Consider the following 13,662-nt stretch of genomic DNA (forward strand, 5'->3'; position numbering starts at 1 on the left):
TATATTTCTGCGTAAATAAAAAAAATGTCAGCTCGAAGTAAGCTTGTGTATGATGTATTTTTTGTTACATCGTTTCATTAATAATATTTCGGTGGGGAAAAAATTATGCATATGTATTTCACTGCCATTGATCAACTTACTGAAAGTTAATGTATAATCAAAACAATGAGTTAGTTGTAGACAAGTAAAGCTTTGAATATTTTTATTATTAAACCTAGAACTTGACAAATCTGGTTTTATATCCCATTTGATGTTGTAATAGGAGAGGACTGGATACCATTCTCTCTGATAATGGATTGTTTCCAGAAATGGATCATGGTATTTCTAAGTAATTTCAAACATTTGTTTTGCTACTTGCAAAGTTGTTTGAGGGGTATGCGCAAAAAAATTATTTGAATGTTAATCTGTTTGTTATGTTTCCAAACACACGTTTAGTTATTTTGTTAGGATGACCCTAAAAAGTCCATCTAGACAACCATGGACGATACAAATAGGACAGAGTAGGAATAATTTCACTGCCATCAATTACGGGTCAATCTCGTCCATGACGTCAAATGCTGGCGTCCATGGCGCAAGGCTGCGTTTTTTGGAGAGAGCAACTCCTAGCAAGTGCATCGGTGATTAGTCAATACGTCAATTTAGCTAGAAGAATATACATTGTCCTACCGTAATTCTTTCTAGCATGCATACACAGATTTCCCGAGTGATATGATATTTTTTTGCCCGTTGCAATGCACGGACGTTTGTACTATATATCTCTCCCTAATGATAAAGCATCGATGGCTTCTGTTGTCCGTTATCGGCACTTTTGCACAAAAGTCCCTCCGCTTCTGCGTATTCAACCCGCAATCCCTACGTAAGTGGATCGAGAAAATGCTTCATTTTTTCGAAAGCCCCCTACATTTGTAAGAATTTCAATCACGATCCTTTGTTTCATCTTATCCAGACGCTCCCTCTCCAGCCGCGGCGAGGTGAGGGGCGGCGACGTGAGGGGCGGCGCAGGAGGAGGGAGGCCGCCTCCATCTGCCCATCGCTGGCCGTGCTCGCGTGGGGGAGGGATGCCGCCTCCATCAAATTGTTGCCCCGCACGAGAACGCGAGGGTTTCCTCCGCCGTCGCGACCCCATATCCCTCGCTCCACGATGCCCATCCTCGTTCCGCGGTCGTCGAGTCCGGACGAGATCGACAGGATCCGCTCGCACGCGAAGTGCGTCAATGTGTCCCACGACACGCTCCCCGCCGAGGTCGTCGAGGAGGACGACGTCACCTCTCACCGCTTCTCGCAGGACACCATGTCCCATCCGTGCCGCGGCCGCCTACCCGATGGCTCCGTTGTTCCCGACGCGGTCGGCTGCGAGCCGCCGGTCAAGCCCAATGGCGAAGCCGCCAAGGAGGCGGCGCTGGACGGCACCGGGATCCACCAGAGGAGGGGCTCCGCCGGTAGGATAACTGATGCTTCAACTCGACGGAGGAGAAGGAGGCGGCCATGGACGAGGAGTGGAAGAACAAGCTGTGGAAGACGTGTGTCTACGCCATCACCTTGGGCATGCTCGTCGCGCTGCTGCTCGGCCTCAACATGTCCTGGAGCGCCATTACCGCCGCCCTCGCGCTCATCGTCCTCGACTTCAAGGACGCCCGCCCCTGCCTCGAGAAGGTAACTAACTAACCCTCTCTCTTCAGTTAAACTGCTGAACCAAACATGTCTGTCAGTGTCTGTCTGCAGTCAAACTGAACCAACAAGTCTGCAAGATGAATTCACCAGTTTCCGTCTTATCGGGACCCATGGGAACTCCGACAAACGGAGTACATGCCGGCAGCCGGCGGTCCGACGGATCGGCTCCAGCCGCCTCCACCCTCACCTCCTCCTCCATGACCTATACGGCTCGGACGCCCGAGGTGACCGCGTGCTGTGAGTGTGTGTTAGTGTGTGCTTAGCATGTGTGTGTTCGCCTGCCGCTGCGTGCGTACATGGCTCGCGTGCGTGTGTCTGTGTGCTGCGTGTTTGCTGATGGAAAGTATGACTTGCTCTAAATTCTTGCAAATTGAACTGACTATTTGTTATCTCTTCTCTCTAGATCAGAGAAGATGTTGTTATTTTTTTCAGAAAAAGGAAAGTAGGATTTGAACGCCATCTGCAAGTCCTCCATATGAGAGGTACCCCGTTGTACAACATGAGTACTAGATTTTGTATGATCAGATCATGAATAACCTGAAAGTAGCATGCTCCCTTGCTGTTGTAATTCTCGGCGTGTACTTTTGCTTGACAATCTGGTCTGGATTTATGATGGGTACTAACTATGTGATTTATATTTATGTGTTGTTAGTTTGATCCAACCGAACTTCTTACTGTTCTAGAATGACCCTTCGTGATGTAAATATGTTAAGTTTAAGTTGGAGCCGTGAAGGGCCTAATCTATGCACTCTTAAGTTTCAAAAATATGGCAGTAGTCCATATAGAGTACAAGAACTGACCAATGTGGAGGCATGAAGCAGAATGACCATGGAAATACCCAGGCTCATGCTTTTATTCCCGATCCAGTTGATGAAACTATCCCATGATGGTTGATGCAGAGGAGTGGAAGACGTATGGAGTTTCAACTAGATTGAGTGGCCATCAGCGTCCATTAGGCTCGCGAGCAACATGGCAGACTGTTGGCACATCTGCACACATCCTTGACATTCATCATGAGTCGCTTCACATCCATGCCCCTGATACATCACATGTCTACGAGTGCAGGTATTGGCTTCATGAAGTTCTATTTTTTACATACTGAACCACAATTTTGTCTGAGGATGCATTCTTATAACTTATTTAGTAATGTTTGTTGCATGGATGATGTGCTCATATATTTTTGGAGACCATGGGGATCATACAATTACTTGCAGGGAACTAAGCGAAGAGAGGATTACACTGGAATAGTTTGGTGCTTGAATAGTCTGTCACTCTTTCTTTGGTATTCATAATTTGACACCTTCCTTTTTCTTTACCTTAGATGTGCATTTTTTTTGTTTCAGTCTATTGATAGCGACTTTATATGCAATATGAAGGTCAAGAAGAATTAGGTGACCTTATTACACTGAAATTTTAAAGCCATGAGCGTGTGTTGGATAGTTTCATTTGTCTATTGCCATTTGTTTGTCAGTTGGCTCATACAAGCGAGTTGACTGTAAGGACATGAGGGAGGGGGAGGGATGCGTGGGCTTTTCAAATATAAAATTCATGATTGAAAACTCAACAATCTAACCCGGTGCAAGATATACCCACCAACACAAGCCCCTTGCGATTGGACTTGAATTTCGTAACATAACTCCAGTTGCCTTTGGGTGTATGACCTGTGGGCCAGCCATATGTTGGGCTGATTACCTTGCGGCGGCATGTCCTGGAAACAATAAAGGGAACATTCGCGTAGGCAAAGCAGCACAGGTAGACTGGTAGTGCTCGTCACCGGAGAATATACCCGGCGGCCGCGTGACATGGAATTTAGTTAGACCGACCGATCGAGCGGGCGAACATGCACGATGGTTGGGAAGACATCCGCGGCCCTGCTTTCGGCGTGGTGCTGCCGGAGACTCGCGACGAACCACATCCACATCCACATGGCGCGCCCACACCGGAGCGGAGGGAGGGGACGGCCGCCCGTCGGCGTCGATCACGGCAGGCACCACCACCACCTGTGTTTGCTGTTGGGAAAAGGAAGGAGGGAGGATCCACGGACGACAGGGGGGCGCCTGTGATACGCCCTCGCTTTCCCAGCCTCACGAGCCCGCGCACTGACGCCATCATTGCAACTTCGGCGTCCCGCCCGCTGACTTCTCCTCCCCAGCGCTCGCGCCCTGCCTTCCACACCACACACACACAAGGCAACGATCGATCAAACCACAAATGGCCATGCAAGGATTTGCAGAACGGAGGGAGTATGAAGAGACTAAAACGAACCAAGCCATGCCGCCTTGGATGGCGCACATGCGTTTCCGGTTGGGAACGGTCCGCCTGTACCTCGCCGGAACTGCTAAAATTGTGTCATGTGATGCGACGTCGGCCCATTCGGTTAGCGTGCGCTGGATCTGTTCCAACGAACACAACGGAGGAGGGAGGGAATGATTGGCCGCTTGTGATTACGCAATCAGTGTCCCTTGTGCCTCTGCATCCGGCAATGTTGGGTGGGTCGGGGATGCAATGCCGTTCAAGCTGTGAGCTGTACGTACTGTATTATGGTATGGCAACAAAATAATAATTTGTTGTTGCTTCTCGCTCAACTGCATTCGCTGCTTGTGATTCGCATGTTTGTCCTGGAAGATTATACTACCTCCATAAATAAACTAATATAAGAGCGTTTAGATTACTACTTTAGTGATCTAAACGTTTTTATATTAGTTTACTGAGGAAGTATAACTTTTCCTTGCAGAGAGCTCTCCGCTGGACCATCTTCTTGTAATGCACAGTAATTTGTGATGCCATGGGGTAACAGCCAGGAACGATGAAAAATGTACATTAAATTTTGCCATAGATAGGTTTTATGAGTCCACAACGCAGAAATGGCAGAATCGAATACCGTTATTAGTTATTCTGGCCTCCTTTAGTTATTCTGGAGTACTCTACTTCTATTTGCTTTTGTATGACCTTTCTTGAATTGTTGGCACACCAGTAGATCCAGACAGTAAGCAATTTATGAAGCACTAATAGGGACAAATGCATGATGAGCATCTTATAGTTGCATCACTGGTTAACAGGGTCTTCTTTTTCTACGTAAATGCCAGCCAAAATCAAGACTCTGATACCACTCTAGACTGTACTGCCGAGTGCAACAAGTTAAAGCAACCAATTCGCTGCCATCGGCTAGAGCATAGGGTTTATTTATCAAGAATTCAAGACAGGGGAGAATACATTAGTAGTTGTTTCCTACTCCCTCTGTAACTTTTTGTAAGACGTTTTTGGAGTCCATAACAGTGTCAAAAAAGGTCTTCCATTAAGTTACAAAGGGAGTGTTAGATACTGGTATTTCACTTGAAAAGGTGGAAACCTCAAAACTGACACTCAAGGCAAGAACTTGATCCTACATACTCCTTCCGTTTCTAAATATAAGCCATTTTAGATATTTCAATGCGGACTACATACAGATGTATATAGACGTATTTTAGAGTGTAGATTCACTCATTTTGCTCCGTATGTAGTCCATATTGAAATCGTTAAAAGGGCTTATATTTAGGAACGGAGGGAGTACATAATATAAAAGTGCAACACAACTAGCAGAGTTGATTTTCTATGTAATCTACCCAGTGTAATCTTCATATTCATATTTGATCAACCGAAAGATGGCAGAGCAATCGGCTAAAGATCAAATAAACACCATGAAATTACAACTTACAACTATGCAACATTACTAAAAAAAAAAGAACATTCCTATATGAACATGTTGCTAGACAAAATTACAACAACACTAGAACAAATGAGCAAGCTCGCCAACTGAGGAAGAAACACCAAGACTTTTGACAAGCGTCAAATGTGATCCTGATTCTGTTTCAGATTACCTCTAGTAGAAGAAATCATCACCAACTACACCCTTAAGTCTCAGGAGAGTGAAACAAAATACATACCCGACCGCCTGCACTGGCTTCACCGAAGAATTAAAGAATGCTCGGCAACAACACCCAATCAAGTGATACAACTATTGCAAGCCTTCAAGCCATCTCTCATCCATGGGACCTCCTCCTATTATGCGGCGGAGGTGGAGACCCCTCGAAGAAATCTGTCACGGATATCTCAAGGTCCTCAACTGTGTATTTGATGTACAACTCTGGATGCCTCCCATTCTCAATATGGTGCCGGAATCGACCAAGGAAGGATCTGTATGCTGGAAGCAGCTTCTCTGATATTGAGATCCTAAGCTCTTCTCTCAGCTGTGTGTCAGGCACATACCACCCAGACTGGGCCCTATGCGCCTCCTCGAACGCGGCATTGAAAGACTTGAAGCGCTCCCGAAGTGCTGACTTTGATATCCCTGATGAAAAGCCGCCGCTGACATGGAGACCCTCGTCTCTTAGACAATTCAGGATCTTAAGCCATGAACTACGCTGGTAAGCTGTGGCTGCCAACCGGAACTTACCTGTGAGTCGCTTTAAGTACTCATTGCCAATAAGTCCCCGGAGCTCAGGCGAGTCCTTTACCTTGTGAACAATATAGTGCACATTGTTCATGAGGAACAAGTGAGAGAGTGCCGGGTCCTTGTAGAGTGATGCCTTGCCTTCAAGGTTGTGTTCAAGAACCACAATAGTCCAGATGAGATGAGCAGAAAGGGGCAACTGGCTGTCAGGATCAGCAAGGTCCAGATCAGGAAATGACGGTGTGAGCTCATTGCCGTCGGCAGAAACACGCGAGCTAGCTGATGGCCGTGACACGATCAGCTCAGAAAGTGTCGCCTTGTAGTCGGAAATGAGGACAATGTAATTCATCACATAGCGAGTGAGGGGATGGATGGTGCCGCCGGGTACTGGAGTCTTGGAGGGGTCACGGAGAACGGCGTTCTCGAACTCCGAGAGTATCCCACGGACAGCATCAGCCAGACGCGCCCTGATCTCGGTACTCTGCACATATATTGATTCCCCGGCCTTGGAGACAGCAAAGATATCCGAGACATCAGGCAGCAGATCGGCCAGTGCATCGTGCAGATCAATGATCTTGAAGAGCTTCTCTGGCGAGCGGCGGCCGATGCTTATGGCCTCGGCAAAGCCAAAGAGCTGCAGCGCGGCGCCCTTGACAGTTTCGACGAAGGGGGCGGCGGGCGTCGTGGTGGGTGCGGGGGTGGCGATGGTGGGGTTGGAGAGGGGGAGGTCGTGGAAGATGAGGAAGCAAAGGCGGCGTTCGCTGGCGAAAACGCCGCGGACGGCTGCGCGGGCCGCGCGGATCCAGCGGCGGATCTTGACCTCGAGGGCGTCCCACTCGAGGCGCTGGACGTCGCCGATGGTGAGCTTCTCGACGCCGAGGCGGCGCAGGGCGGAGTCGACGGCCGGCTTGCGGACGGAGGCGTAGACCTGGACGCACTCGCGGTCGTAGCCGGCGGCGGCCATGCGGGAGGCGATGGCGTTGAGGTCGGCGACGGCGTCGGGCGGGAGGAGGTCGATCTCGCGGATGCTGCGCATGGAGCGGTAGCTGCTGCGGCGGCCGACGGAGGACTCGACGGAGTCGTCGTCCACCGGCGGCGCGTCGCCGACGTCGGAGAAGCTGGAGCGGTCGCTGCACATGGAGAGGGAGCTGAGGTCGGCCAGCACCTCGATCTCGAGGTCGACCGCGCGCGACGCCAGGACGTGGCGGAACTCGTCCTCGAGCCGCGCCATGGCGACCTGGACGGCGCCGGAGGCCCCCGACGAGGAGGTGCGGCGCGGGCTGCCGGGGGACGGCGGCGCGAGGCGGCGCAGGTCGTCCACCGCCTGCAGGAACCGCTCCGCCTCCGCCCGGTCCCCGCCGCCGTCGAACAGCATCTGGTCCTCCCCGCCCCCCGCGGGCGCGGACGCCGTGGAGTCCCACCGCATCACCACCCTCTCCGCCCTCTCCAGCTCCGCCGCGGCGGATCCGTCCATGCTTCGCCCCCTCCGACCCTCCTCACCCCCGGCCAGCCGCGCGACAAACCAACACCAATAGCAGGGAGGGAGCGGCAGGAAGCCAACCACCGGCGGCGATGAAGCTGCTGTCTTGGCTCTGCGCTGTGCTCTGATGCTCTCTGCTCTCTGGTTAGTCCAGCGAGGGGAGACCGGCCGATTTCTCTTCTCTCCCGGCTTTGGTTTGGTTTGCTTTGGTCGTTCGGGCTCCCTCCCTCCCCTCGCGATTATTATATTGCGCGGATTAGCAAAGGCCAAAGCCGAATCAGATTTTCTTTTTCTTTTTTCCCCGACGAAACAGAGCCTTAATGGACGGTGACGACGACGAGAGCTGATTGCCGGGCCCACCTGCCAGAGACGCATCGAACATGGGAGAACGATCTACGTGTGCCCCACCAGCCGGTCGGCACACCATAGTGCATTTTACAAAGAACATTCAATTTATTCATCAATCACGGAAGTAAAAAAAAACACTAGAAAATAACAGTTATTTTATCCAGGCACACCATAGTGCATTTTACAAAAAACATTCAATTTATTCATCAATCACGGAAGAAAAAAGCACTAGAAAATAACAACTATTTTATGAGTTCGTTTGGTACACACGGTTTGCGATGGACAAACCCCTCCAAACCACTAAATCCCCCCCCCCCCTCACGGGATTTTGAAGCATCGAGGGGGACTCGTGGAACTCGTGCAACGAGGATTCAAGGGGATTGGGTGGAAGAGGGGGATTCACCAAATCCCATGAAATCCCCACCCCGTTGGGGACTTGAAAACCACTTGTGCCGAACAAGGCCTTATGGAATCGGACAAACCCTGTTGTAGTGAACAGTCGAAGAAGTTGTTGTGTTAAGGTCCTAGAGGACCAACGAAATAGACACCATTGAGGATTCAATCAGTAAACACATGAACGCGAAAAATTAAGACCGGATCCAAACAGATCCATCCAAGGCAATCACATATTAAATCCTGTGAGATTCGTCACACACACCTTCACACATCGTGGCGTTAGAAACACCATTAAGATAGGGGCTAGACAGGGAGAAACTTATTCCATCTTTATAAAGTCGCCACAATTTTGCATTACTGAGCAGGACACAAACCATAACCAAACTAAAAACAAATGAAAATGAACCAGGATAGCTATCACCGACACACGCGAGGGTTCATTGCGCCTCCATGACCCTCGGACGAAAAGAGAGGAGCATGCAGAGCGAGAGCGACTCCCATCCATGGGAGGCAGTGAACACTAAGAGGATCTACACCTAGACCACTCATATTGCCTCTATACGTCCGGGCAGCCGACCTGGTGAGTGGCAGGTAACTTTTTTAAGACGGACACGAGCCTTAACCCTAGCCACCCCATTTCCTCTCTCTGACTCTAGTCTATGTCGCCACGGCAAACTATACCGCTTCCTATTCCGCTCCGACCTCGCCATCCGCGGGTAGCCATGGTTTGCTAAAATAATACCTACTACAAGATGTTGATCTCGCAATGTCGGGTAACAAAGATGAAGGCACGACACGACCCTCACATTGCATCTGACTTTCCTTTGGACTCTCCAGAGGAGGAGATGAAGGGGCAAGAGGCGTCGAACATGAAGACGGAGAAGGTGGAGTAGTGGGATGTAGAGGAGGAGAAAGCCAAGGCGGATCCGACAATAGAGCATCCCGGTTCAGCTTGGAGGACACATGGGCAGTGGTCGAGGTAGCCCAAGTGAAGACAGCAATGGGGCAACATACGAACCTTCTTTGCAAGTGTTGTAAAGTAGTTGTGAGAGATAGTTTGATAACAAGATAGTTTGTAGCAAGTAACAAGTAACAAAAGTAGCAAGGTGCAGCAAGGTGGCCCAATCCTTTTATTGCAAAGGACAAGCCAGAAGTACTTATAGTGATTAAATCGTTCTCGAGGACACGCGGTAATATTGTCTAGTTATTTTTATCATGATTCAATGACTCGCGTTCATTCCTTTCATAAGTTGTTATGTGGGCAGGTCGGTGCTAAGGTGTTGTTCTTACTTGCACAAATAACCTACACTACTGGAAATCCGTTTTTTGCCGTCTGCCAAATGTTTGTCGTCCGCTGGCTGATGGCAAAGAGTGTCTTTGCCGTCAGTTGCCACAAAACGGACGACAAAGAAATGGCTGATGGCATAGAAGGTATTTGCCATCAGTCACATCTTTGTCGTCAGCCGCAGAAGGCAAAGAGCCGCACAGCAGACGACAAATATACAGGTGGGGCGCACCTGGCCACGGGGACGGTAGGTCAAACTTGAGTCCCTTCTTTGTCGTCTGCTAGCGAACGACAAAGAGCCCGGAGGCAGACGGCAAAGACTCTAGACTCTTTGCCGTCCGCCGACAGATGACAAAGAGCTAACTCCGTAACGGCCCCCACCCGCCCCTCTCTCTCTCTCTCACTCACTTACCTCGGGCACTGCGTAACGACTCCACACCCCCACTCTCTTCCGCTCCTCTCCCCGACGCCCACCGCCGCCACCGCCGCCCCCGGCGCCCCCGGCGCCGCCCCGCCGCCCCAACACCCCCGACCCCGCTGCCCACGACGCTACAGTCGCCCCTGTTGGTGAGCCCCCACACCCCACCCCACCCCCATGGGAAAATTAAGTATTTGTTATTTAGTTTTTTGGAATTAGATTATAACTACAAAGTTGATTTTTTATTGTTGTTGTAGTAGTTGTTCTTGTTATTGTAGTTGTTGTTATTGTAGTTATTGTAGTTGTTGTAGTAGTTGTTGTTATTGTAGTTATTCTAGTTGTTGTTATTGTAGTTGTTCTTGTTATTGTAATTTTTTGGAATTAGATTATAACTACAAAGTTAAGAAGGAGAAGAAGAAAAGAAGAAGAGAAGAAGAGAAGAAGAAGAAATAAGAAGGAGAAGAAGAGAAAAAGGAAGAAAAGAAGAATAAGTAGAAGAAGAGGATAAAGAAAAATAGAAATAGAAATAAGAGGAAGAAGAAGAAGAGGAGGAAGAAGAAGAGGAGGAGGAGGAGGAGGAGAAGAAGAAGAGGTGAAGAGGAGAAGAAAGAGGAAAAATGAAAAGAAGGAAGAAGAAGAAGAAGAGAAGAAGATACTTCTCCCTCCTTCTTCTCCTTCTTCTCTCCTCCTTCTTCTCCTCCTCCTTCTCCTTCTTCTTCTCCTTATTCTTCTCTTCTTCTCCTCCTCCTCCTCCTTCTCATTCTCCTCCTCCTCCTTCTCCTTCTCCTCCTTCTCCTTCTCCTTCTCTTCTTGCTTCTTCTCTTTCTTCTTCTACGTAGCTTATTTTCCCCAACAAAGACATACTTAGCTAATTATCCTCCAAAATGACATAATTAGCTTAGTTAGGGTAAAAACATCATAATAACCTTGGTTAGCTCACAACTTAGCTAATTATCCTCCAAAATGACATCATAAGCTCAAAATGGCATAAAAACCTTGGTTAGCTCATGAATATTATATTCTTAGCTTGTTTTCCTCTAAAATGACATAATTAGCCCATATAGCTCCAAAAAGACATAATTAGCATATTTGTGTTGATCGGGTGGATTTACATGTGACAGTTGTCACGTCGCTGTGAGGTCTGCTGTGCGAAGACCTCCCCGTGCGTTGTACGAGCTCTGCCCCTGCATTCGTGGGTCAGTACAAATGTCATCTCCTCCTCGCCCCTTCATTTACTGTGGGTCAATTTTCGGATGAAACTTGCTAGATTTAGGTAATTAAACTAATTTATCAGTATGCATGACCAGTATGCGTCTCCCATTCGAAAGGGTTACAATTATAAATATGCATGCATTTGCTTATATTTATAACCATGATTCTTTCAAATTGTCCAACGTTATCCATGGACAACCCGAGTATGTGTAGGTTGGGTTCGTTTTCCCATATGCTTTGTTCCGGATCCGATGCATAATTTCGTCAGTGCCTCCCTGTTGTTCTCCGGATACACATCCTCTGTGTTTATTGCGGAGACGTGTATCAGGAGAACAGTGGGGAGGTGCTGCCGAAATTTTGTGTTGGATCCACAGCACATCATGGGAAAATGAACCCAATCTATACATACTCGGGTGGGATTATGACCTATCTTTACCTATTAGTGTGTAGGTTGCATGGACGTAATAAAAATGGCGAACTTGATTAACTGATGAATATATATGCTAAATTATATATAAATATATTTCTTGTGTCTTTAGTAGCTAGGCAAGATGAGTGATCATGCGTGGATGTATACCGGTCACCCTAGTCAGAAAGAGATGACGAAAGAATGGTTTCTAAAAACCAAGGAATTTGTGAAAGCCGCATTTGCAAATGGCGAGGAAAGAAACTATTGCCCCTGTCCTGGATGCGACAACTATAAAAAGACGACAGAGGCTGTAATGATTAAACACCTGCAGAGGAGGGGTTTTAAGCCTAATTATACAGTGTGGACATTTCATGGTGAGTCTATACAACACACCAGAGCTGAGGTGGTCCGTCGTCGCACCGACGAGCATGGTACCGGGATCGAAGACATGGTGCAAGACTTTGATGATGCTCGGGATTCGAAAGATGAGATGGAGGAATCTGCAAAGGCCTTCTATGAAATATTGGAGTCTTCAAAACGTCCTCTCCATGAGCACACTGAGCTTTGTCAGCTGGATGCAATTGCACAAGTAATGGCTCTGAAGGCTCAGTTCAACTTGGGAAGAGAATGCTACGACGCGATGATGACACTATTTGGACGCTTCCTACCCAATGGCCATGTCATGCTTGCAAACCTGTACCAGTCGGACAAAATACTTCGTGTACTTAAGATGTCCTATGAGAAGATAGATGCATGTGAGAATGGATGTGTCTTATTTAGGAAGGAGTATGCACACTTGGACTATTTTCCCAAGTGCGAGTCTTGCAGGTATCTTGTGGTAGACAACGGTATGGGTGAGAAGAGGCACACCAAAATCGCAGTTAGTGTTCTTCAGTATATGCCAATCGCACCAAGGCTTCAACGTCTTTTCATGGTCGAAGAGACAACCAGACAGATGACATGGCACAAATTGGGCAAAAGAACCGAACTAGATGCGGATGGGAATAAGATAGTGGTACACACATCGGATGGGGAAGCGTGGAAACATTTCAATGGATTGCATCAGGATAAAGTGGCAGATCCAAGGAATCCTCGAGTCTGCGTCGCCATGGATGGTTTTAATCCCTTCGGCATGACGGCAACCCAATACAGTTGTTCGCGTGTATTTGTCATTCCACTCAATCTCCCCCATGCATATTATGCAAAGAAAGAACACATTTCTAATGTTGATAATTCCAGGGCCCAATTATCCGGGGAAGAATATGAATGTGTACCTGCAGCCGCTTAAGGATGAATTGAAAGAAGCTTGGGATAATGGGGTCAAGACATACGATGCCGCTAGAAAACAAAACTTCAAAATGCATGTGTGGTACATGTACTCTATGCATGACTTGCCATCGTATGCATTATTGTCTGGATGGTGTGTGCATGGAAGGTTCCCATGCCCCCAATGCAAGGCAGCTCTTCAGTTTCATTGGTTGCAGGAGGGTCGGAAGTATTCTTGCTTTGACTTGCATAGACAGTTCCTGGATCCTGACCATCAGTTCAGAAAAGGCAAGAAGAACTTTACCAAAGGTAAAGTTGTCAAAAACTTGGCACCACCTGCGTTGAGAGGCCAACAGACCCTAGATCAGTTAAACGCCATCGAGCCTGATCCAGAGCGTCCAAGGTATTTCAAGGGGTATAATTCAAAACACGCCTGGACTCACAAGCCATGCTTCTGGGATCTGCCTTACTTCAAAGACCTCCTTATTCCACACAATATTGACATGATGCACACTGAAAAGAATATCAGAGAGGCTATTTTTGGTACATTGTTCGACATAGATGGGAAGACAAAGGATAATACTAAGGCTAGAGTCGATCAAGAGACACTATGTCATAGACCATTACAAAACATGCGAGAAGGCAAAGGAAAGCACAAGTGGTCGAAGCCAAAGGCCTAGTTCAATCTTGGAAGGCCAGCTATGAGGGAAATTATCTTGTGGGTCAAAATGCACTTGATGTTCCTCGA

The 13,662-nt window shown here is 48.1% G+C and overlaps 1 protein-coding gene across 1 annotated transcript; it reads right to left on the minus strand.

Moving 5' to 3' along the window:
- Positions 1-5,256: 5,256 nt before the first annotated feature.
- LOC123397495 (exocyst complex component EXO70B1) lies at positions 5,257-7,988 on the minus strand. The gene has a single exon (XM_045092023.1). It carries the CDS (start codon positions 7,953-7,955, stop codon positions 5,691-5,693), a length of 2,265 nt encoding a protein of 754 aa, XP_044947958.1. The 5' UTR covers positions 7,956-7,988; the 3' UTR covers positions 5,257-5,690.
- Between the last annotated feature and the right edge of the window lie 5,674 nt (positions 7,989-13,662).

The sequence above is a fragment of the Hordeum vulgare genome, chromosome 5H (genome assembly GCF_904849725.1).
Source record: "Hordeum vulgare subsp. vulgare chromosome 5H, MorexV3_pseudomolecules_assembly, whole genome shotgun sequence".
Lineage (NCBI taxonomy): Eukaryota > Viridiplantae > Streptophyta > Magnoliopsida > Poales > Poaceae > Hordeum > Hordeum vulgare.

Excerpts from the sequence above, each read along its gene's own strand:
- LOC123397495 (XM_045092023.1), bottom strand. The coding sequence starts at position 7,955 with ATGCGTCTCTGGCAGGTGGGCCCGGCAATCAGCTCTCGTCGTCGTCAC.